We start from the raw sequence: 26220 nt of genomic DNA on the forward strand, positions 1-26220 counted from the left end.
CTCTGGGCTGCCAGGGTCTGGCCAGTGGGTCCCCTGCCAGGCAGTGACTTTCATTGAGTCAGGGAGGCTTGTCCCTGCAGTCTGATGCTGTGCAAATGGGTGAGGGCTGGAAAAGGGGACCCTCACACGTGTGGGTTCCATTGAGAGCTCTGCAGCACATCTCTGTGGTGGGCTATGTTCCTCAATGGGCGGAGAAAGGTGGTGAACCCTTTTCGGTTGAGATCCTGTTAAGGGCTCTGTACATCGGTGTTATTTATTCAGTGCTTGAAACTGACTGGCATAGGCAGGAGTAACACCAACAAACGCTCAGTGGTGGATTGACTCCGACAGATTGGAGATTCTCTGATCGACAGGGCAGGGTTGAGCCATGGATAGGGGACTCCTGCCTCTGCAGATGATATAATAGGGGTTGTAGGCCCCCTCCCCAAACCAACTTGGTAGGGTGTGAGAGTACTTTCATTCACATGTACCTTATAGTACCTGTTGGTCACTGTTTGACACACATTTTTTTTCTTTTCTTGTTTTTATTTACTGTTGGGTACATAGGGAGGGAGGTGGGAGGAGAGATGGTTTCACCATATCCAGAACATTGACTACCCATTGTTATTCAACACCCGCATATCTCTCATTGACACGTAACAATGACCCGGATTTTTTGACTCGATGACAGAGGACTGAATTCTCTGAACAAGCATGGAGCTGTCTAGCTCACTCTGGGGACTCAGATGCCTGACATTTATCTTCAGAAGACTCGTTTTCTCCCTCAAGACCAGGGGAAAATGAAACAGAAGGTGTGTCGCATAGGACTTTATGCCACAGCCACATTCAAGCAATGGAATATGGCAACATATATCTGACATAATTTACCTTACACAGTTTCACGGTGGAACATAAGCATCTCCACCATTTGCAAGTGTGGAAGCTATAAGCTGTGATCAAGGATCTGGAGACCAAAATGTTCCTACTCCTCTCTTGCTGAGTCACTAGACCCCTCACAATGGCCAGAGGCCATTTGCGAATCCATTAGACTAAAAAGGCAGAGTTTTCACTACTCCACCTTAAAAATTGATTCTATGTTGCAGATGATAAAGATTCCTATGGGGTGAATGAAAGAGAGAATACATTAAAGATATCACAACTTTGTAGGGCACCTCAATACTGGAGGATGCAGGTAAGGTGGTTGAATTTCGCTCCTATTGTGAGACTCCTTATGGAGACTCGGACCAGCTGGGTGGGGCGGGGGAGTCATTAATGCACAGCAAGACTCTTTGGAGGGCCAGATGCTCCAGGAAGAAGTAAAACGTGCCATCAACACCCTAAATCTAAATAAAACTGACAAGATTGCCTTACTACCAAGTTTTACCAAATATTCACCTCCCAACTGATTCTAAGAATCCTCAAATGACCACTGGATGCTGGTTAGCTGGGATCTTCTTGCAGGACTTGATGCAGAGGATGTTGGGCAGCTCCTTTGTACCTGTAGCAAACAGGGAGTCCCTTGCTGAAGCAGTAGAAGATAGGTAAAGTCCTTTTAGTGGTGAATCCCAAGTGTGCAGCTGGTGCAGTCCGGAGTACATTGTCTAGGTGCAGGTCAGGGTTCCAGCAAGGCAGTCCTTCTTCTTTGTCTTGTTGCTTGTAGGGACCTGAGGTGTGGGTACAGCTCTGACATATTTATCCTTGTTCCTGGGAGGAAAGCACAGGGGTACTGTTTATCCAATTACAGGCAGACTCCTTCCCACTTTGATGACCACTTCATGGGAAGTGTGGCAAAAATCATTTTTAGGCTACAACATTCTTCAAAAATCCAACTTGGCTGAAAGTGATTTTTGGAGGTTATATCTGGCTGATCCCACCCACTGGTGTGAGTAAAAATCCTAAACACCCCCCTCTCCTGCCCTCTCTTATCTAATCAAGAGGGTACCTACTTTTCTGGGGTTGTAGGAAGTGTGGGAGGCCCTGAGCCGCTCCAAATGTCCTTCCCTGCCTTTGAAGATCAGTTTAGCTTCTCTCCCCCATCCTGTTTCACCATCTGCTGAGGTAGTTCTCCTCCCCCAGGCACTACCTGTGTGTTCAGCTCAGGCCACTTCACACCTCAGCAAGCAGCCTGGCCAAGCTGCCAGAGGTTGGCCAATCAGAGAAGGGCACTACAGAGCTGAAGTTGGCAACTTTCAGGCAGAGTTTTAAAACACTTTACTAGAACTAGTTATATTAAATCCAACAATTGTAAGCTGTGGTATTTATTATAACAATTAATTTGATACCAAACCCAAGGTATCTGGCACTTATGGGGACTTTAGCCTACGGAGGCCATTCACTACAGTGAGGGAAAACAAATTTGACTATTTGACCTCACCAGCGCTTATAAACTACTTTTATATGGTCCCTTCTTAAAGTTGCATGGCCCCCAACCCTAGGGGGACATAGTGCACACCTTATGGGTGACTTATGTGTAACAATAAGGTAGTTTAAGACTTTGGAAGTACTTTTAATTCAAAATTTGAATTTGTATATAACTTTAATTTAAAAGCAGCCAGCAAGACAAGCCTGCCTTTACAATGACCCTGGGTACCTCAGCAGTGCACCTATGGGTGCACTACCTATGCTGGGGTCCCTACACCTACATGCCCTACCATATACTAGGGACTTATAGGTATGGTGACATAACAAATTTTAATTAGCCTCATTTGCATACTCATTTTACACAGAACACAGGCCCTGGGACTGTTTAGCAGTACCCATGGCACCATCAGTCAGGAAAACACCAGCAACTCACAACATGGGAGGAGCAAGTCTTGGCAATACTGCATCCTGAGGGCCTCGCAGGAGTAACAGGAAGAATGGACTCTGTTAAGGCAACTCTTAACTATAATATCCTCCACCCTACCTGCATCCCATCACATACCTCCACCCTCACCCTCACCCCCATCACTCCAACACCTCACATATGTCCCACTATCACAACCCACACATCCCAACACCAAGCCCTCCATGCAACACCAAAGCATGGACACCCATCACCAAAGCATGTCCATAACAGATACCCATACAGACCCCAAACCAAATATCACACAAGGACCTAGACAAGAATGCAAGGGTCACTCACCCATTGCACACAATGGCACACACTGATGCAATAATCATGCCTTTACACCCCTGCAGGGCCCCTACCCAACGTCACCAGACAGGAGGTTCCAGACATATCCAGTCCCCCCACAGAAGAGGCCCACAGTGATGAGAGCATCTCTGCACAACTGGATCAAGATGACCAGCCCGGCCCATCAGGGACCTCAGGACAGTCAGTTCCCCTGACACTGGCACAAGCCACCACAGAGCCTCTCCCCTCAGGAAACACCAGCACAGCACCTACCCAGTGGGCCCATCCCTCTGACCCCAGGACACGTCAAGCAGCACTGTGTCCACCACTACAGGGAACCCAGGCAAACCTACCACCCCAAGAAAATCAGGGACCTGTCGGCAGTAGGCACACGGTTCAGGGGACAGAGGAACAGGTAAACAGGGGAACTAGGAGGACTGCTGTGTGACAGGGGGAGGACAGGCCCAGGGAATCCACTCTCCATGAGGCCCTCTCCAACATCATGGGTGCGTACCTTCATTCCCAGGAGACGATGGCAACGGTACCGGCCAAACCTAGCGGCTGCAGGAAGAACACTATCAGGGGATCAGGGAGGAACTGAAGTCCATCAACACCACTGTGGTCACCATTGTAGGGGTGCTGCAGGACCTTGTCAACACCAAGAGGGACACTGTGGCACAACAAGGGGCCCCTGACACTAGCCGGGATGAGGAACAGCCCACCAACTCCGCCGGCGCTAGTGGACAGGAGACACCACCCCAGGAGCACAACAACAGCACCCCACCCCCTGCAGATGGAGAGCCACCCCACAAACGGTACCTGAGATCCAGGAACAAGACAGAGAACATTGCCAAGACCCCCACCAGGAAATGAGACCCCTCTGAATGTCATCCTTCTGTCCCACTTTGTCACCCTGTCCATCCTTCAACTTCCCTTGCTCCACTTTCTATGCCCCTTTGGACAATGCACCTGTGAAACAAATAGACTGGACTCTGCCATGGACATTCCTCCATTTTACAACCCCCTTCACTTATTTGCACAAAAATAAACACACATCAATCACAAAACATTCTGGAGTCAGTCTGTGCTTTCACAAATGTGTAATTGCAATAACTCTGGAATACAGCACTGTCAATTTAAATGTCAACATACTGATGTAACACAGCTCTAGTCCATGAGGAAATATAGCAGAGGTCACAAAGTGGGACCCACATATGTTAAATGGAAAGGCAAAGTGACAAGTAAGGGTCCATACAATGGGTGAAAATGACAGACTAATGATAGGTCAAACAATAGTATGAGATGTGGGAGGCAGTGATATCTTCTTACCTATGTCTCACTGGAAGTATTGCTGGATAACGTTGTTTCTGTTGTCAATATCATCTTCTTCTGCCTCCTCTTCTTCACTGTCCACAGGTTCCACAGCTGCCACAAGACCTCCAGCTGGACCATCCTCCTGCAGAAAAGGCATCTGTCGTCGCACAGCCAGGTTGTGCAGCATACAGCAGACCACAATGATCTGGCACACCTTCTTTGGTGAGTAGTAGAGAGAACCACCTGTCATATGGAGGCACCGGAACCTGGCCTTCAGGAGGCCGAAGGTTCTTTCTATAATCCTCTTAGTACGCCCATGTGCCTCATTGTACCGTCCCTCTGCCCTTTTCCTGGGATTTCTCACTGGAGTCAGTACCTATGACAGGTTTGGGTAACCAGAGTCACCTGGAAATATTGAGGGACAACTGTTAGACACACACTAACCCGTAGGGACAACCCCAGACCCAGACAATTATTCACAGGGTATAGGGTCCTTGTCCTCACCTATTAGCCACACACAGTGCCTCTGGAGTTGCCCCATCACATAAGGGATGCTGATATTCCTCAGAATGTAAGCGTCATGCACTGAGCCAGGAAACTTGGCATTCACAAGGGAGATGTACTGGTCGGCCAAACACACCATCTGCACATTCATCGAATGATAGCTCTTCCGGTTTCTGTACACCTGTTCACTCCTGCGGGGGGGTACCAAGACCACATGCGTCCCATCAATGGCACCTATGATGTTGGGGATATGTCCCAGGGCATAGAAGTAACCTTTCACTGTAGGCAAATCCTCCACCTGAGGGAAAACAATGTAGCTGCGCATGTGTTTCAGCAGGGCAGACAACACTCTGGACAACACGTTAGAGAACATTGGCTCGGACATCCCTGATGCAATGGCCACTGTTGTTTGAAAAGACCCACTTGCCAGGAAATGGAGCACTGACAGGACCTGCACTAGAAGGGGGATCCCTGTGGGATGGCAGATAGCTGACATCAGGTCTGGCTCCAACTGGGCACACAGTTCATGTATTGTAGCACGATCGAGTCTATAGGTGACTATTACGTGTCTCTCTTCCATTGTCGACAGGTCCACCAGTGGTCTGTACAGCAGAGGATGCTGCCATCTCATCACCTGCCCCAGTGGACGTGCCCTATGGACGAGAACAGCTAGCAGAGAGTCAGCCAACACTGAGGTATTACAAAATGTAATTTGCACACGTTTATTAATCCGCAATGTCCCTGTTCTGGTGTGTGTGCAAGGCCTAGATATGTGTGACACAGTTATTATTAATGCCTTGTGCCACCCTGAAATGGAGCCTGCCTGACTTGTAAGGAGGGACAAGGGGATATGAGGTAACTGAGCTGGCGTTCAACACCGTCGCGGTAGGCGGTCGAAGACCGCTGCGCAATCCTGCATTGGTTAACATTGGACCCTATGGGTCCCAGGAGCCAATGACAATGTACGCCGGCGGTGACGGTACGCACCGCCGCAGACGTGACTGCCATTTTCTGTCTGTTCACTCACTTAATACCTGACCTTCGACAGGAGAGGACCTACACTGCAAGTGCTGCTGTGACCTGGGTCTGGAAGCGACAATGGCTCATGTGCCTGGGGAAAGGGCCCCTGCCTTCACTTTGGAGGAGTTGGAGAAGTTAGTGGATGGGGTCCTCCCCCAGTACACGCTACTCTACTCTCCTCCAGACAAACAGGTGAGTACACTGTGACCATGCTGCATGGGCAATGCCTGTTTGGAGTGGTGTGGATGGAAGATACATGGGGTGTGGGGGACTGAGGCCTGCATGAGCGGACGGTGAGTGTATGTGCATCCGGGCAAGGGTGGGAACGTGGGCCAATGAATATGACGGTCCGGACGGGTAAAGATTATCCTTTTCCCCCTGTACTATTCCTCTAGGTCAGCGCCCACCAGAAGAAGGATATTTGGCGTGCCATCGCCAAGGACGTCCAGACCCTGGGGGTCCACCACAGACAGAGCACCCACTGCTGGAAAAGATGGGAGGACATTCGACGCTGGAGCAAGAAGACGGTGGAGGCACAGCTGGGGATGGCTTCTCAACGTGGGAGGGGTGCCCGTCGCACCATGACCCCCCTGATGTTCCGGATCCCAGCGGTGGCGTATCCGGAGTTGGATGGACGCTTGAGGGCATCACAGCAGCCACAAGGGGGTGAGTACAGTCACAATCATCTGACTCTGCACGCATTACGAGGTGTCTGGGTAGGGGAGGTGGCCAGTGGGTTCCCCTAGGCCAGGGCGAGTTTGGTAGGCAAGGTCCCTTTTGAGGCAGGCTCAGTGGCACCCCAACCCCACTAGTGGTCAGTGCCATCTACACCTAGTCAGGATCCTGTGACTTCCATGTGTGCATCAAGCGGGCATAGGCCTTGTATCCCATGGCCCTGTGAATAATCTAGGAACTATAAGTGTATGGCATAGTGCAGAGGTCTGCTGTGTCTGTAGTGTCCGCCAACGGTAGTGGTTTTGCATGCACTGAACATGTCTTTCTTCTGTCTTTCACCCCCCCTTTTTGTGGTCACCCTGTTCTTGTGTGCAATAGCATCATCAGGTGGAGGAGCATTGGCACCGGAGCAGGAGGGAGCTGCATCCCACTTGGCCCTGGAGGGCTAAACAACAGAGACTATAGCCACCAGTGGGACAGAGGGTGACAGGAGCTCCAGGGTGGGGACAGGAGGTGACAGCAGTGACAGCGACTCCTCCTCTGATGGGAGCTCCCTTGCAGTGGCAAGCCCCTCTGTGCCCCCTGCATCAAGAGGTACATCCGCCACCCCCACTACCAGCACCGCCCTCCCAACAGCCCCTCAGCGTGTGTCCCATGCCTGCTCACCCAGGAGGGTGGGCATCTTCTTCACCCCAGGCACCTCAGGCCCTGCCCCAGTCAGCCCTGCTGCCATCAGTGAGGAGGCTATTGTCCTCCTGAGATCCCTCACTGTTGGACAGTCTACCATTCTGAATGCCATCCAGGGTGTTGAGAGGCATTTGCAACAAACAAATGCATACCTGGAGGCCATTCATTCTGGCCAGGCAGCCCAACAGAGAGCATTTCAGGCTCTGGCCTCAGTACTGATGTCAGCCATTGTCCCTGTGTCCAGCCTCCCCCTCCAACTTCCTCCACCCAGAACCAATCCCCTGTACCTCATCCTATCCCAAGCACACCATCAGACCAGCATGCACACACCTCAACACACAAGGGTGGCTCAGGCAAACATAAGTACCACACATCCCACAGGCACTCACACAAGCACCATACCCATGCACACATACCAACATCCACTGCCTCCACTGTGTCCCCCTCCTCCACGTCTCCCTCCTCCCTCCCAGTCTCATCTCCACTCACACCTGCATGCACTACATCTACAGCCACTACCTCCATCAGTAGCACGCCTGTCACCACACACCGCTCATGTGCACTCTGCACCCCACTACCATTCACACATTCCCTGTGTCCTCTCCCAGTGTGTCTGTGAGCCCACCTCCCAAAGTACACAAATGCAGGCACACACCCACCCAACAGCCATCCACCTCACAACAGCCTCCAGCCCATGCACCGTCACGCAAAATTCAGCAGAGGTACACCTCCTATTACCACTACCTCTTCCTCCACTCCCAAACCCCCTCCTTCAATTATCCGTCCCAGTGTGTCTAAAAATCTTTTCATGGCTAATATTGACCTCTTCCCCACACCTCCCCCCCCGTTCGTCCCCTAGGGCCAGGCTTTCCAGGTCCCAACCCAGCACCTCAGCCACCACATCCCCAGGCACAGTGATGCCAGCAAATGCGGGCTATTGGCGTGCCAACCATCAGGGCTGCCAGTGGGCCACGGAGCGAGGACAAGGACATTCCGGCATCTGCAAAACTAAAAAAGTTGCCCACATCCTGGAGGGAGAAGCAGAAAACACCTGCCACCAAGGGCCCAGGGAAAACGAAAGGCGATAGTGGCAAGACAGCTGCGCCACCATCCAGGGTGGGGAAGGGCAAGAAACTAAAGGGCAGGTCAGGAGAGGGCATAGTGGCACCGACTGAGGGACCAGTGTCACACCTGTCCACGTCGACGCCAACCTGTACTGTACAGTGGAGAAGATCGCCACCTGCACCGCCATCTGCACCGCTACACAGAGTCCGCCGCCAGCACTGCCGCCACAGAGCCCGCAGCCAGTACCGCTGCCACAGAGGCCCCCCACCAGCACTGCGCCACAGAGCCCGCCGCCAGCACCGCAACCACAGAGCCTTCAGCCAGCACCGCTGCCACAGAGCCCGCAGCCAGCACCGCTGCGACAGAGCCCGTAGCCAGCACCACCGCCATAGAGCCCGCAGCCAGCACTGCTGCCACAGAGCCCGCAGCCAGCACCGCCGCCACAGAGCCCGCAGCCAGCACCGCCACCACAGAGCCTGCAGCCAGCACCGCCACCACAGAGCCCGCAGCCAGCACCGCCGCCACAGAGCCCGCAGCCAGCACCACTGCCACAGAGCCCACAGCCAGCACCGCCGCCACAGAGCACGCCACCAGCACTGCCACGACTGACACCGCAGCAAGCACCGCCAGCAGCCCCGCGACATCCTGAGTCAGTGGCACCACTGCAGACATGGCTGCCATCCCCAGTGGTCATTCGTCAGATGAGGCACTCTGGGCACCAAGCCCCCTCCAGAACCAGTGGAGAGATACATCCACTACCTCTATCCTTGGCAGGATGAAGCCCTCTGGGCACAAAGCCCCCTCCAGAACCAGTGGAGAATGACATCCACTACCTCTGTCCTTGGCAGGATGAAGCACTCTGGGCACAAAGCCCCCTCCAGAACCAGTGGAGATACACATCCACTACCTCTGTCCTTGGCAGGATAAAGCACTTTGGGCACACAGCCCCCTCCAGAACCAGTGGAGAAACACATCCACTACCTCTGTCCTTGGCAGGGTGAAGCACTATGGGCACAAAGCCCCCTCCAGAACCAGTGGAGAATGACATCCACTACCTCTGTCCTTGGCAGGATGAAGCATTCTGGGCACAAAGCTCCCTCCAGAACCAGTGGAGAAAGCCATCCACTTGTGATACTGTGGCTTTGCACTCCCCAGGATAAAGCAGTGGGCAACCCACCCACTTGAGACACTTGAGAGACTGTGGCTTTGCACTCCCCAGGATAAAGCAGTGGGCAATACACCCACTGCAAAATACTTGAGAGACTGTGGCTTTGCACTTTCCAGGATACATCAATGGGCATGGAGCCCCCTCGTGGAGCAGTGGCGTCGTGCGTTCATCAGGCTGAGGTGCCGCCCCTCCCCCTGAGGTGCCTGTTTATTTTCGATCTGATGCCCCTCCAGTGTTCTCTCTGTTTGGAGTCAGGTATCTGGTGTGGGCCTTTCCCATGCATTTTTGGCTCAGTTGTCCACGGACAATGATTGGTGCACAATCCGGACTTGTGTAGTTAGTGTACATAATTGTATATACTGTATTTAGAGTTTTGAGTACTGGATTTTTATTGATTACAATTGTTCAGATCAATTCCTTTTGTCCTTGCCTTATTCAAGAGGGGGTGGGGGGTTGTATATGTAATGTTGCAGCATGTATTTGTGTGTATGGTGTTGTGGGTGAGGGTGGGGGTGGGTGTGTTGCGTGTTGCGTGTGTGTGTCACTCTCTTTTCCCTCCCCCTCCCCTGTGTTGTAGCTGCAGTACTCCGTGGTCATCGCCACCATCTCAGGAGCTCCTGATAGAGGAGCAGGAAGACCATTGCCGGCAGGATGTGAAGTTCTGCCTCCATGGTGTCCTGGTTCCTCGTGGGGTGTGGAGAGGTGAGTGATTTCCCCTTCTGTGTACTGTTTCCGCCGTCTTTTTGTTCGTGTTGGTTCCGCCCCGGAAAAAGTGGCAGATTGGCATCTTGTGATAGGGTGGGTGGTACATTGTCTTCCGCCTGTCTGTTGGCGGTTACCGCCACACTGTTTGTTTGTACTGCCGTGGCTGTCCGAGTGTTAAAGTGGCTGTCTATGTTGGCGGTTTCCGCCGTGGTCCTAATCCCATTTTTTTTTCTGCCGGCCTGTTGCCGGTATTACCGCCGCTTTAACACCGACCACCAGGGTTGTAATGAGGGCCTTAGTTTCCAATCCCATATCTGACAGTCTCAGAGATAAAGCCAGCTTTTCTCATCCATCAGGAAACCACACACAAATCTCTGGATCTAAGTGAAGGACCAGAACACACCCTTGTAGAGGAAAAAGTATGCGATTTCCCTTCAAATAAAGATTCACACTGAAGTAAAATGTTATGACTGAAGTGAAACAGTAATCCCCCTTCTAGCAGAGGTTAACTTCCAGGAAATGAATACGCTCAGTGACCACCCTTCTACAAACAATATTGACTCAGGTGAAAGATGTTAAGCCTCAGCAGACGGAAACAATAGAAACTCTTCTTAATACAGTTGAATTAATGAGGCGTATAACAATATATTGCATTCTAGAAAACCATTGTGGCAGAAACAATTCCTGCTAAATTGTAGTTTGCCCGGTTATAGAACAGTTCCGTTCATGTAGCAATGGTTTCTGTTTAGATATGCCTATATATTTTACAAATAGAAAGTTGTTCTTTTTTAATTTGTCAAAACTCTATACCATCCATGTAGAATACAGGACAGGGAATGCCACTGCATAACCATTTTTTTCTACTTGATGAAATATAATATTCAGAGAGTGCGAAGACCTACTGTTCAACTTTGAGCTTACTAAGAACAAATCCTTTAATAGTCTTCTAGTTTACAGGCCTGCTGGCCGCAAATGGCTGTTTATCTTGGCTCTCGAATCCTTGTTAGAATACTTTTCTCCTTTTCTTTAAAAAACAATTTTTCAATACTAGTTGATTTAAGTTTTCATCTGGAAAATGCTAGTGATCTCGACACTGAAGCTTTAACTGATTCTCCTTCTTGCCTGAGATTCTCCCAGTTAGTTGTGGATCCTACCCGACCCGGTGCAGGGTACACCTTATATGGCATTTTCAGTAACAATCCGAGTATATGCAATCTAACCACGCCGGCAGTAACCTGGTCCGATCATAAGGCTATGCTATTTGAGATTCCTACCTCCGATAAGATCGGAGTTTATGCGTCCACATGTATACATCACAAACCAGGCATAAAATTCAAGCCTCAGTTGTTAACTTGCTATTAAGAACCTCTCAATCGATTTTCTCTAATAACTCTGATCAAATGGCAGAGGACTATTCCTTATGGCTAAGAGCGGTGATTAATATCATAGCTTCCCCAAAAAACAGAATTTGTGGGAGGACTAGACCCTCAGGATCCTGGTTTAATGACAGTTTCAGAGCCCTTCAACAAGGTTGTCACAGGCAAGAGCTAGTTTGAAGGAAGGACTACAACCCCCTAGAAAAAACTAATATAAACATTTTAATGCAGAATATAAAAAACAGTCCTTGATTGAAAAGTCATCCTATTTTACTAATAATGCAGTCAAAAACTCTACAAAAAATCTTTTTCACACTATCACGAGGCTCAGCAATACTCGCACCACCATGTTGGATAGGGTCAGCCAGTCTTTATCTGACTCCTTGGCACTTTCTTTTCAGAAAAAAGTAGTAGATATCTTTGACAAGTTTTCATTGCTCAAACCAATTTGGGTTGGGATAACCCAACATTAGTTCCATCTTTGTCACTGCTGGAAGAATACTCTTTGCTCACAGAAGATCAAGTGAAACAGGCAATTCCTACCACCAAATCTGCTCAATCCCTGGCCTCATGTTGTGCTGCACCTGATCTCTGACTCAATTGCCACTCTTCTGATGAACAATGTCAACCAAATGTTTAAATCTGTCTCTTTTCCTGACATCTGGAAGTCCGCCTACATACTTCCCCTTTTATAAAAGCTAATCTTAACCCCTTGGATACCAGTAACTATTGTCCAATCTTACACCTGCCCTGGCCAGCCAAAATTATTGAGAAGGCTACGAATCAGCAATTGTCCACCTTAATTGAATATAACAACCTCCTGGATGATACCCAATTCGGGTTTAGGAGTTTTCATAGTACTGAGACTGCACTGATTATGGCTACAGATCATATCCGGACAATGGAGCAAGAACAGCTCTTATCCTCTTAGATTTGTCTGCCACCTTTGATACGGGATGCAATGATCTTTTTGCCAGACAATTAGACTCCCTAGGAATCATAGGAACAATGCTATCTCTGCTCTGCTCCTTTTTGATGGGATGTGTGCAAAGGGTGTCACTTGAAGAGTTTACCTCCAAACCACTTACATTGCCCTGTGGGGCCCCACTAGGGTCCTCTCTGAGCCCAACCTTGTTCAACCAGTATGTGACACCACTTGCTTCATTGAACAAATCGTTCGGGTTCTCATTGGTATCTTACACAGGTGACATTCAAACTGTGGTCTCTCTGTAGAGCATTCAAGGCATTGCATGGACAAGGTCTGGTCTTCCGACAACAACATTTTTTCTGGTACCATTTTTACCAGAACTATTCAGTCCAGCTATTTTAACAATCTTTCATTGCCATTCTTTACTTGCTCCTCATGGGGTGGCAGAGGATTTGTAAGATGCATGGCTCAGCAATGGAACAGCCTTTCTCATAAGCTCAAATCGGCAGCTTCTCCACTTAGTTTTAGAAGGATGCTAAACACTTTTCTTTTTTCACCTGGCTAGCATATGGACTCACTTTCTCTGTTAATCACCTTCTCTTCTCATCTCAGCACCAAGATGCCCAGTGGGCATTCACATGCTTTACTAAACTAGTCATCATCATCATCATCATCATATTTCACCAAAAGGGAAAAATACTTCCTTTGCCCAACATAAATTCTCAGGTATTATCAGATACCCTTGTTGCAGCTAAAGAGTTTCGAACTATCAAGAGCTCTTAGACAAAAATGAATTGATTTCTCTTGAAAAGCAGCTATAATTTATTTGTACAGAGTAATAAGTAGAATAGATGTATACCTCTTGGATTGTGCCATGCAAGGTATATGATGATCAGCCAGTCATCTTGGATATTACTTTAATTTTGAGACCAGAAGTCATTCAACTGTATTGGAATATGAACATTTCTAAAGTTCAGAATGCAATGTAACCAGACCTAATATGCCAGGCAAGACTGAACATCTTTCACCTGACATGGGACAGCATGATCGTTTGGTAGAACTCTGTACTCCTATGAATCTATATTCATCCTGCGCTATAGGTTCTAGTAGGCATATTTTATATCAATAGCATTCTCAGCTCCAAGCTGCTGCTTCAGGTGTCATATGTCTTTTTTTATTTAAAAAAAGTTAGGATTGTATGTAGATCCTTTAACGTCATTGCTTAACCTCGCTTACCAACAGTATTGCGTCATAACACAACAACAGTATTGCATCATAACTCTTTCTTTCAGATGAATGACATATTGGGGAAAGTCCCATCTTGAACTGCATATTGTAAAGATTCTGGGAATTTGTCTATTGTACATGAAAACTGTCAGGTATATGGTTATTCATTTGGCAGCTTGCCCCCCCATACCAATTCAATAAATCTACTCTGGTTTAATCAAATTGCAGTTCCGAACCCTTACTATCAATAGCACTAGCTCTCCACATGAAAGTGTGTGTTAAGTTCAAGCAGTACCAACAGTTTTAAAGTAAAGCTCAGAGCTAAGTAAACCCACCAAACCAAATGAGAAAAAAGGAAAAAATGCAATGGGTATAAAGACTCCAAGATAATTAAAGGTAAAGAGACATGACTTGGTGAAGTTTTAGGGTAAACAGTACACCAATTAAAGATCTGTGTTTGGGTTTGATGATGAGCTGTGCATAATTTGAGGCTGACCATGATGTGGTTGGATGCACCAAGTGGGTTGCTCTGATCGATGTTTGTACCTTCAGACTTTGTCCCTGAAATAGGTGGTAAAATCTTCCAGGGGGGAACCTAAGGCAGAAGGTTCCCAGAAGCCAGATATGTTGTTATCCAGCTCCAGCTGTAATCATTTGGTTTGGCACTAAAAGTTTGAAGCAAGGCAATATATATATTTTTTTTTTGCCAAGGTTGCTTCTTGAACCATAACAAATTGCCATTTTGTCCAAGTCGCCTTTTTGGAAGTCAAAATCCTCCAGGCTGGAAGTGCCAGACGGATGGGGATCCACGAGTCCAGACACTTTTGTTGCAAGGTGCCGCTGGCCCAGTTCTCAGTGTGACAAAATACTATAATTCAAACTGTGAGAAATTGGGTTGTTGGTTGACTGTGGTGTGTACCCTGGTCTGGAAGAAACCACAATTCTTGTCAGGATAAGTCACAAGCAAACCCAAAATTAACCTGTGCTCACCCCTGGTAACTTGGCACAGAGCAGTGAGCCTTAACTTGAAGGCAATGTTTAAAGAATGTGTGCACCACTTCAATCAGAAAAACAATGAAAACACCACACAAAAGGATCTTTAATAAATAAAACAAGACTGAAATGGTAAAAATACAATCAGTAGATCGTGAGTCATGAGTTTTTAAACAATAAACTGTAAAATAGTGCTTGAAACCAAAAAGCACAAAGTGGTGATATCTGGTCACAGTGGACTGGAACAAATTCAAACGTTCATGGCGACCGCAGTGGAGCACAAACCGGCTACAGGGATCCAGTAAGGTCCATGCATCAAAGTACCTTAAATCCTGGTTGTGGAGCGTTGCGTGGATCTGAGGCAAAGATGTGTTGTGCAGCTAATGCAATGTATTGGTCCCAAGATGCAACAAGGCTGCTATGTGAGGTCTTGTTGCATCGACTTTGAGAATTCTGTTTGTTAGACTTTTCATCCTTGGCATGGTCTCCATTAACTTTTTGCCTCTGTTTCTCAGGTTGTTGATGTGTGTTGGACTCTGTTTTTGCTGTTTTTTTTACTCTGGGCACTTTACCACTGCTAACCAGTGCTAAAGTGCAAGTGCTCTTATACAAAATGTGTATGTAATTGGCTTATCCATGATTAGCATATTTGTTTTACTAGTAAGTCCGTAGTATAGTGCACTAGATGTGCCCAGGGCGTGTAAATCAAATGCTACTAGTGGGCCTGCAGCACTGGTTGTGCCCCCCACATTAGTAGCTCTGTAATCATGTCCCAGACCTGCCACTGCAGTGTCTGTGTGTGCAGTTTTAACTGTAAATTCGACTTGGCAAGTGTACCCACTTGCCAGGCCTAAACCTTCCTTTTTCTTACAAGTAAGGCACCCCTAAGGTAGGCCCTAGGTAGTCCCAAGGCCAGGGTGCACTGTATGTTTAAGGTAGGACATATAGGGGGTCATTCCGACCCCGGCGGCCCTTGACCGCCGGGGCCGGGGTCGGCGGGAGCACCGCCAACAGGCTGGCTGTGCTCCGCAGGGCATTCTGACCGCGCGGTATGGCCGCGGTCAGAACAGGAAAACTGGCGGTGTCCCGACGGTTTTCCGCTGCCCTGAGGAATCCCCCATGGCGGCGCAGCTTGCTGCGCCGCCATGGGGGATTCCGACCCCCTCACCGCCATCCTGTTCCTGGCGGTTCCGACTGCCAGGAACAGGATGGCGGTGAGGGGTGTCGTGGGGCCCCTGGGGGCCCCTGCAGTGCCCATGCCAATGGCATGGGCACTGCAGGGGCCCCCGTAAGAGGGCCCCACTTTGAATTTCAGTGTCTGCTTAGCAGACACCGAAATTCGCGACGGGTGCTACTGCACCCGTCGCACCCTTCCCACTCCGCCGGCTCCATTCGGAGCCGGCTTCCTCGTGGGAAGGGGTTTCCCGCTGGGCTGGCGGGCGGCCTTCTGGCGGTCGCCCGCCAGCCCAGCGGGAAAGCCAGAATGGCCTCCACGGTCTTTCGACCGCGGAGCGGCCATATGGCGGTTCCCGCCGGGCGGGCGGCGACAACCGCCCGCCGGCCTCAGAATGAGGCCCATAGTAATGTGTTTTATATATCCTGACAGTGAAATATTGCTAAATTATTTTTTTCACTGTTGAAAGACCTGTCCCTCTCCTAGGTTAACATGGGGGCTACCTTTAAATATGATTAAAGTGTAAATTCCCTTTGGGAGCGGATAGACGTGTGGAGTTTAGGGTCTCTGAGCTCACAATTTAAAAATACATCTTTTAGTAAAGTAGATTTTAAGATTGTGTGTTTGAAAATACCACTTTTACAAAGTGAGCATTTTCTTGCTTAAACCATTTCTGTGACACTGCCTGTTTGTAGATTCCCTGTCTGGGTGAGTTTGACAGTTGGGCTGGTTGCACCTCACACTAGACAGTGACACAAAGGGAGCTGGGGTATAGTCTGCATTTCCTGATGAGCCATCTGTGCTAGGAGGGAGGGGAGGAGTTGTCACTCACACCTGGAAGGGCTGTGCCTTTCCTCACAAAATGCAGTCTCTAAACCCCTGGTGAGTGTCTGGGGCCTGGCAGGCGAGGCAGGCTTTTACAATCAAGAGAGACTTTGCTTTGAAGTAGGCCTACTTCAAAGGAGAAAATGGGTATAAGAACAGCACCCAAAACCACAGACTTTAGAACACTTCTGGAAAACAAGATTAACCTCTGACTGGAGAAGAGCTCAAGAGCCGAGGAAGAAGAGCTCCCTGCCTGTGATTGTGCTTTGTGAAGCTATCCTGCAGTTGCTGCTTCTGCGAGTGTAAGAGGACAAAGAATGGACTTTGTGTTGCCTTCCTTCTTGTGAAGAACTCTCCAAGGGCTTGATTTAGATCTTGCCTCCTGTTGTTTGAAGTCTGAGGGACAGCAAAGACTTCTGTCTGCCAGCACCTGGAGTCTCTGGAGAGACTCCTACTCTGCCAAGTGGTGTCGATCAGCTTCCTGGGACCCTGAAAGGAGAAGCTGGCACCCCAAGAGTGAGAAATCGACGCACTGACTGCCGTACGGGGAAAAGATCAACGCGATTCTGATCTGCGGCTGAAAAGTTGACTTGCCTCCGGCTTCACGGCTGTAAATCGATGCTCGCCTGCAACGCGACCCAAAGATCGATGCCTGGGGCCGGAGAAGTGACGCACAGCATCGCTGATGAAGGCTGGTGAGATCGCGACCCGTGCTGCGTGGTTTTTGGATCATCGTGCGGCTGGATTTCTGACACAAACACCGCAGGGCATGTATAAAATGACACAATGCCAGCCCGGACCTGAGAGTGCTGACCGGATTGACGCATCGCTCTGCTGTGGAGAGAAGAAACGCCACACGCTGACCCGACTAAAGAAGAAATGACGTAAGCCCTTTTTGATGCACATTCCCCCGAGCAGGGTGATTTTTGACGCGCCCAAGGTACATTTCGACGCTAACAGCATTAGTGTGTGTTTAAAATTACATGAAGCTCTTTTTGCTATTTAATTGATCACTTGACTTGTGTATTGTGGATTTTTGTTGTTTTGTTCTTGTTTTGTTTAGATAAATATTTTTAATTTTTCTAAACCTGTGTTGTGTTATTTTATAGTGTTTTCATTAAGTTACTGTGTGATTGGTACAAATACTTTACACCTAGCACTCTGATGTTAAGCCTACTGCTCGTGCCTGGCTACCAAGGGGGTAAGCAGGGCTTAGCTGAGGGTGATTCTCTTTTACCCTGACTAGAGTGAGGGTCCTTGCTTGGACAGAGGGTAACCTGACTGCCAAGCAAAGACCCCATCTCTAACACCGTTGATGAGATTTTAGATGTGAAGGCCAATGTCGGGGATGCATTGTGCAGCTGAGGTGATGCGATGCACTTGTTCTCTTGCAGCCTTTTCATGGCGGTTCAGTCTTTTCATGGCTGATTACAACTAGGGTCGTTGTCAGCCTGTCGGGATCACTGATCCTGGCGGGGATGGCGGTACGTTGGCAGGTGTGCCCGCCAACCTCGTAATGTGGTGGTCAGACCCCCCCAGCTGCAGCAGTTCGACTGGCACCACGAGGCTGGCAGTCTACAGACCGTCAGCCTAGTAATAAGGCCCTAAATGTAAAATTAAGTTCCCAGTATAATCTTATGAGAGGGGTAGACTTCATAGTATTAAACAATGAATGAGAGTTTTTCACTACCAGGATGTGTAAAACTTAAAGGTACATGTCCTGCCTTTTAAAAACATAGCACCCTGCCCTATGGGCTTCTTTAGGGGTGACTTATTTGTAATAAAAGGGGAGTTTAAGGCTTGGAAGGTGTTTTAAATGACACCCTGATAAGGCACTGTAACACTGAATTCAGGCTACAATGGTAGGCCTGGGACATGTTGCTTAAGTGTGTGTGTGTGTGCACAAGCAGTGCTGCAGGCCCACTAGGAGCATGTAGGTCCATATTTATACTTTTTATATGCTGCATTTGCGTCACTTTGACGCAAAAGTGGCACAAACTTACAAAATACAATGATATTTTGTGAGTTTAGCCACTTTGGCGACAAACAATGACGTAATGTGGCACAAAAAAAGTATAAATATGGACCTTAGTTTGCAAGCCCTGGGCATATGTAGTGCACTTTACTAAAGACATGTAAGTAAATTAAATTTGCCAATTAGGTCTATACCAATCAACCCACGTTTTATGGAGGGAGCACGTGCTCTATAGCACTGTTCAGCAGTGGTAAAATGCTCAGAGACCCAATGTCAACAAAAAGAATAAACAAAAATGTGAGGCAAGCAGGCAAAAGGTTTGGGGAAAGACCATGCTAAAGGTATCATGTCTAACATGTCCTAAACCAAAAAATCCTAAGTAAGTGAGCTAGTCACTGTGTGGTGACGACATCAACATTATTAACACAGCAAGGAAATAAATGAACTCAAACTACTTAGACATCATATGCATACAGAGATAAACTCCTGAGACTCTGTAATCATCTGTACCCGAGCAAAAACCCTTTGTCTAATCTTTGTACAAATACATGGTGCTCCTGAAATCTGTGCAGATTGGAAAAGCTAGCTGAAAAAAACTGAGTCAACCTCTGGGGTTACCATTCACTGGCCGGTGAAAGCATGATTAAAGGCTTCCCTGGTTCACTTACTGCTGTGAATTTAACTAGCACACAAATGCATGTAAATAAACAAATGCCTACTCTGTGCTCTACTTCTATTCTGTGATTGGGCACTGATATCACAGGTGTCTATTCTTTCAGTACCAGACTTAGTAACCCTTTCCAACCCGAAAAGACAGCCACAAAAAGATACAATACATACCAAAGGTTGCAAAAAATAAAACACATTATTTTAAACATTTGCTGTGACAACAAGTTTTCTCAAGTTGAGTCATACTTAAATGTTCATTGTATTTACATTTTTGGGGAACCTCAAAACCTTAGGAGCTACAAATATTCCACTTAAACTGGGTCAATCGCGAGTTTCACATAATCTAGGAGTTGTGTAAAGAAAGCCTCATCACTAGATAACGTGCCAACGTATGATATTGATAGGCACATATGGTGACTCAGTAAATTGTGCAGGTCAAGAAAGGGACCCAGTTTAGTAAAAAACAAATAGCAGTACAGCATCCATTTTAGGGCATCCTCATTCCTGACTCCTCATCCCTACTTCTCATCCCTGCTTCTCATCCATCATCCCTCCTTCTCATCCATCATACATCATCCCTACTTCTCATCCATCATCCATACTTCTCAGCCATCATCCCTGCTTCTCATCCATCATACATCATCCCTACTTCTCATCCATCATCCCTGCTTCTCATCCATCATCCCTACTTCTCATCCCTGCTTCTCATCCCTACTTCTCTTCCATCATCCCCACTTCTCTTCCATCATCCCTACTTCTCATTCCTCATCCCTGCTTCTCATCCCTACTTCTCATCCATCTTCCATCATTCCTACTTCTCATGCCTCAGCCATCATCCCTACTCCTCATCCATCATCCCTACTCCTCATTCCTCATCCCTCAGTCATACAAAAACATTTTCAGTTTTGCGAAACACACCTTCATAATGATTGGTTGGGAACAGCCAATCAGAGTTATGAGAGAGAGCTGCATTCTATTGCAATGAAAATCAGCCTCCTCATTGCACATGGTGGGTGATGAGGGAGGAGAGGAAATACAACTGTGTGTTTGTTTCCAGTGAATTCAAGGCTGCTAAATATTTCATTTTATTTAACACAGTGTTTTTCTGTTTGCATAGGCCTCAGCAGAAGGCTCTGCTGATTTGGGAAATACAAGGAGCCCACAGCTGAGCCATAAATCAGCTCTTGGAGAAAGGGTTACACAGGTCATCTATAGTTCAACCGAAAACCTTTCTGGTTTCAGTTTCATATGTAGAAAGAAAATGTTTAAAATCAACTCTGGTGACAGTGCAATCCAATTCATCCAAGCCTTTTTTGGTTTCATTTTTATTGGTAACAAATAAAATGTTTAAATCTGACCTTGCTTTATATTTGTAACAAATACAATGTTTACATCTGAGGCTGCTTTTATCTCTGAGAGCTGTTTTTTTTCTTTTCTGGAACCAGAAAGATTTTCAATGAACTGTAGATAAACTGTTTAACCATTTCTCCAATAGCAGATCTATGTCCCAAGTAATGGGCTCCTTGTATTTCCCAAACCAGCAGAGCTTTCTGCAGAGGCCTGTATAAACAGAAAATCTATTAGTTAAATAAAGTGAAATGTTGTACAGCCTTGAATTCACTGGAAACAAACACAGTTGCATTTCCTCTCCTCTGTCTTCACCCAGCACATGCAATGGGAAGGCTGTTTTCAGTGAACTAGAATGCAGGCCTCTCTCATAACTCTGATTGGCTGTTGCCAGCCAATCAGTGTTAAGGTGTGTTTCACAAAACTGAAAATGTATTGGAATGACTGAGGGATGAGGAATGAGGAGTAGGGATGAAGGATGAGGAGTAGGTATAATGGCTGAGGCATGAGAAGTAGGAATGATGGAAGATGGATGAGAAACAGGGATGAGGGATGAGAAGTAGGAATGATGGAAGAGAAGTAGGGATGATGGAAGAGAAGTAGGGATGAGAAGCAGGCACGAGGGATGAGAAGTAGGAATGATGGAAGAGAAGCAGGGATGATGGATGAGAAGAAGGGATGATGTATGGTGGATGAGAAGCAGGGATGAGGGATGAGAAGTAGGGATGATGGAAGAAAAACAGGGATGATGGATGAGAAGTAGGGATGATGTATGATGGATGAGAAGTAGGGATGATGGAAGAGAAGCAGGGATGATGGATGAGACGTGGGAATGATGTATGATGGATTAGAAGCAAGGATGTTGGAGGAGAATTAGGGATGATGTATGATGGATGAGAAGTAGGAATGATGAAATAGAAGCAGGCGTGATGGATGAGACTTAGGGATGATGTATGATGGATGAGAAGTAGGGATGATGGATGAGAAGCAGGGATGAGAAGCAAAGATGAGAAGTAGGGATGAGGAGTGAGGAATGAGGATGTCCTAAAATGGATGCTGTACAAAACCAAATAGAAGAGTTGATTGTTTTATATATTATGGGAAACTTGTCATTTCAGAGTATGACCCTGTAGGCACAATATTATCTATGCAATTTATTATAGTTCAGTACAGTACAAACAGGGCACCAAGTTATCTTACAGTCATTTGCAGAATGCTAGCTAAGATTTTGACAATGTTTGCCTTCTATGAAGCCTACACTGACTTCAGCTTATTATCTTCATCTTATCTGTTGTTAACTGCATCAGTCAAATGCTTTGTTGACAGGTACAAGTTTGTAGTGACCCAGAGAAGAATTTGGATGGCAGTCACTGTCTGCTGGTTGGTCTCATCCCTTATGGGGCTTTTGCCAATGTTCGGCTGGAACCAAGAAAGACAACTTGCAGCTGGAGGGAGTGACACCAGTTACCTGCCTTGCGCTTTCACCTCAGTTGTGAGCATGGATTTCATGGTTTATTTCAGCTCTTTCGGGTGGATCCTTGTCCCATTAATTCTCATGTTTATTCTGTACACAGAGATATTTTACAGGATTCGTCAGCTCCTGAATCAAAATGTCTCGAACAGCAAAGACACGAGTAAATATTACAATAAGGAGAAGAAGACTGCCCAGTCTTTGGCCCTGGTTCTGCTCCTGTTTGCCTTATGTTGGTTGCCACTCTGCATTATGAACTGTATGCTTTTCTTTTGCCCAAGGTGTGAAATATCAGAAGCCTTTGCTTATATTGCTATCTTGCTGTCCCATTCAAACTCAGTCATGAATCCCATTGTTTACGCTTTCAAAATAGAGACTTTCAAAGTAACCTATGTTCACATTGTGAAAACCTACATCCTACGAGATGCGGCTGTTTCTCGGGGTGGGCAAGAATCAAATGAACAATCTCAGAGCACAGTCACTCAGTCGGAAGATGGTGACTTTCCAGTGGAACGGGGGATGGCTGGTGCCATAGGTCAATGGAACAGAAAGGACGGTAGGGGATGAGCCAACAATTTTAAGAATGAGAAGCCACCTAATATTGAGTAGGCCTCAGATGTTTCCAATAGGGTGTGTTTGGACCCAATAGCTGTTTGAAAAGACCCGGTTACAGATGAAACTCTGCTAGAGATAGGTAGGGATCTAGATAATAGTTGTGATCTTGCAATGTAAGATCTGGAAGCCAGTCGCCATGTTACCCCAGAGATACATCTTCCAGTCTTCCATTATGGACTAGTTTAATTGCTGATTTGAGTACTCTCCACTCAGTGCTCAGTTCCTCAACTAGGTTAGCAGAAAAGTTCACATGGACATGAAAAGAGTCACAACACAAAGGAAATTAACGTCTTTTGAAACTAGAGTCGTCTCTTGTAAACTCTTGTCTATGTGCTAGCATTTGTTTGATTGAATGTGGTGTCTTGGTGAGTGGTGGCCTCATTTTCAATCCCTGTAGGAGCAGGATGCGCCTGAGGATTTACAATGTAGAGGACGTGGATTGCTTTATATGGCATATATAGAGGTTCTTACGAATGTATCAATGTGTCATGCTATTTATCTGTCTGTGGTAACTTTATTACTTCTGTGATTGTCCAGAGTCACATTGTGTTGAGTGTGTACCCACCCTAAAGGCAGCTGCCCTTGTATGCCGTGTACCCTGGTTGCCCAACAGCCCTACAGCTTTAGTGTAGTCCATGTGAATATTTTCCTCATATTCATTGATACACCTCAGCTATGACCATACATCTTGCTGGATCGGCGGCAGAAGGGCAATCCAAGGGCACAGACAATAACTCCAGCAGTTCACTTACTCACCAATAATCTACTCCATCATTAACTCTCAGAAACAAGCCTTAGACAGGATGTATTAATCGCCGGATCTCCAAGCACAACAGAGTTAGGCAGATTTAAAAAGATTCTCTCCTAGCAGGGGTATTGTTAGGCAACTGCAATAAAATTCTTCATTCAATGTGGGATTCTGGATGGAGGGAGCTGGTGACATCAAACTATCGGTAGGACTCAACATGCTGGTTTCCCCACTGAAAAAGATTTTTACTTTCAGAAACGTTTTTAAGTCTGAACTTCTAGGACTTTTTAGGGACCAATGCCAAATAGCACCCGATGATGCCTTCACTTTCCTTGGCCCCGAATTCAGACTTTACCTTCTCTGTGCTTTCCAGCCTTCTTCCTCAAGAGCTTTGAACTTCCCACCGGACCCAAGGCTCTCAGTGTGGACCTGTGCTTCAGTCAGCTGCCATCAACAGGCTCCTCATCAGATACAGCCGGCAACCGGACCCGCTGAGGACCTCCACCATCTCACTCGACCTTCACTTTAGACTTTGACACAGTTTAGCGTGATCAGATACCTGCAGTCATAGTTTTGTGCTTTTTGGTGCGAGAGTTATCTAATACTTTGAAAAATCATATCTCCAGTTTTTTGCATTGATTTGTGTTGGGTTTGTGCCTATTTGTTCATTAAATTTACTATATTTATCTAAATTGAAGTGGGATTTTTATTGTGTTGTGTTTATTACTTTTTCATTGTTTTGGCACTGATAAACATTTTTCTTACGTTCAGCCTGCCTGCTCTGTGCTACAACTACCAAGGGCTGAGCTCAGGTTTAATTTTGTGAGACTTAACTGGACCTAGTAACAGATAGTGCCATTTTTACTTGAAGAGCACTACCATCCACTTAAACTGATAATCCATTCCTTGCACTTACTTACAAGGGTTTCTCGTCAGTCCTGTTCTTCCATTAGTCTGTTGTGTCATTCACAGTGTTTTGCCACCCACTATGGCATTTATCATGGGATCAGCCCACTGCAGTCCCCAGTTACCTAGGATACGAGTGACAACATTCTGCTCTTTCAGAAGGAGTATATGGACCTCCAAACTAGTTAATTTCAGTGCTAGAAACTCATGTGCCAATGTGACTCTCTTTCTCCTTTACCCAAAACTGAATATTATCAGTCATCCCAGCGTTATGACAGCATACATACTAAGCCTCCTGATTCAGTTGGGAGACTACTGATTGCAAAGCTAGTCTCCCACCTCACGATTCCTGCATTCAGAAACCTGATTTAGATTGCTGAATCATGATCTGTTGGAAACAAGGCAAAAGTGAAATACTGATGCCCATTTCCCCATCCAAGAATTAGCTCTGACATCAATGGTTAATGCATGTGACAAGCCTTGACATTTTAGTTTTGGCAGTTTTACATTGCGCCAAAAACAGAGTTTATAACTTTGTTTGCATTATGTTATTAAACTGCCAAAAATGAAATGCAGATTGCATATCACCATACGTGTTAATAGGTCTGATTCAAGCAGATTTCCTCTGCAGTGCAGAATGTGGTGGAAAAAAACTTGCAACCTCGAATTTCGGACTGATGCTAGAGGAAGAGCTCCTGTCAGGATCTTAAGCAGGACCAGCTGTAGTCTCAACTTGAAACAAGAAAGTAGCCCACATTTGATGTGCAACAGACAAGTTGAGCAGGGTAGTCCTAATTCCTGGTGTATCAGTTCTTGGCCAGCTATATGGGCCTCCTTTCCACCTGCCACATTGCAGAGGTATCAAAGCAGGTGCAATGCATTCTTATACCAGTGGGCTGGTAGCGTGTTGGCAATTGTGGTTTCCTGGGGATGGGATATTCCCTGACGCTTGCTCAACACTGGCAGCTGGAGATTCCTACAGCAGGTGTCAAGGTGGCATCAGGCACTCATCCTGCCCTTGGCCCCATTGACGTTATGTGATTTTACCTGAGTGTTCCACAGTGTCTGGAGGACTACACTGAGCTCTGGCCAGATACTGGATGTGAGAAGACACTAACACTGAGCCCACATGATCTTTTGGTGTTCTGGAGGCCCTACTCTGGAACACTGCCCCCCCACCAAAACACTGGACCTAGTAAATAAAGATAAGCCCTTCTTTTCTAACATGATATTTTTGGAGTGAATAGTGAGCCCAAAAAGGAAAAAATTGACCAACATAAATGGAACAGCATTGTGCTACAGTGTTGGGCAGTGAGTGATTAAAACAAAATTGCTGCCTGCAGATGAAGACTGGAGAAGGCATAACCACTACTGGCTGCTCATGCTTTGACTCCTACCAGGACATTTACTGAATTATTGTGATGTTGGGGTGGCTGGCGTAGCGCAGGTAAATCTTTGCCACCAGGGAAAATATCTCAGATATTTGTAGGAAAGTACCATCTTGCCAGGCATGTTACCCCCATATTTCACTGTATATATGTTGTTTTAGTCTATGTGTCACTGGGACCCTGCCAGGCAGGGTCCCAGTGCTCAATAGTATGTGCCCTGTATGTGTTCCCTGTGTGATGCCTAACTGTCTCACTGAGGCTCTGCTAACCAGAACCTCAGTGGTTATGCTCTCTCTGCTTTCCAAATTTGTCACTAACAGGCTAGGGACTAAGTTTACCAATTCAC

General features: G+C 46.9%; 1 protein-coding gene across 1 annotated transcript in view; it reads left to right on the forward strand.

Moving 5' to 3' along the window:
• Positions 1-24075, forward strand: part of LOC138301630 (adenosine receptor A3-like) — a 43456-nt gene extending 19381 nt beyond the window's left edge. Inside the window, exons 3-4 of the mRNA XM_069242144.1 lie at positions 22073-22773; positions 23954-24075. Of these exons, the coding sequence (XP_069098245.1) occupies positions 22073-22773; positions 23954-24075 (823 nt within the window). The remainder of the gene's footprint in view (positions 1-22072; positions 22774-23953) is intronic.
• Positions 24076-26220: the final 2145 nt, after the last annotated feature.

This window comes from Pleurodeles waltl, chromosome 6, assembly GCF_031143425.1.
Source record: "Pleurodeles waltl isolate 20211129_DDA chromosome 6, aPleWal1.hap1.20221129, whole genome shotgun sequence".
NCBI classification, from domain to species: Eukaryota; Metazoa; Chordata; class Amphibia; order Caudata; family Salamandridae; genus Pleurodeles; species Pleurodeles waltl.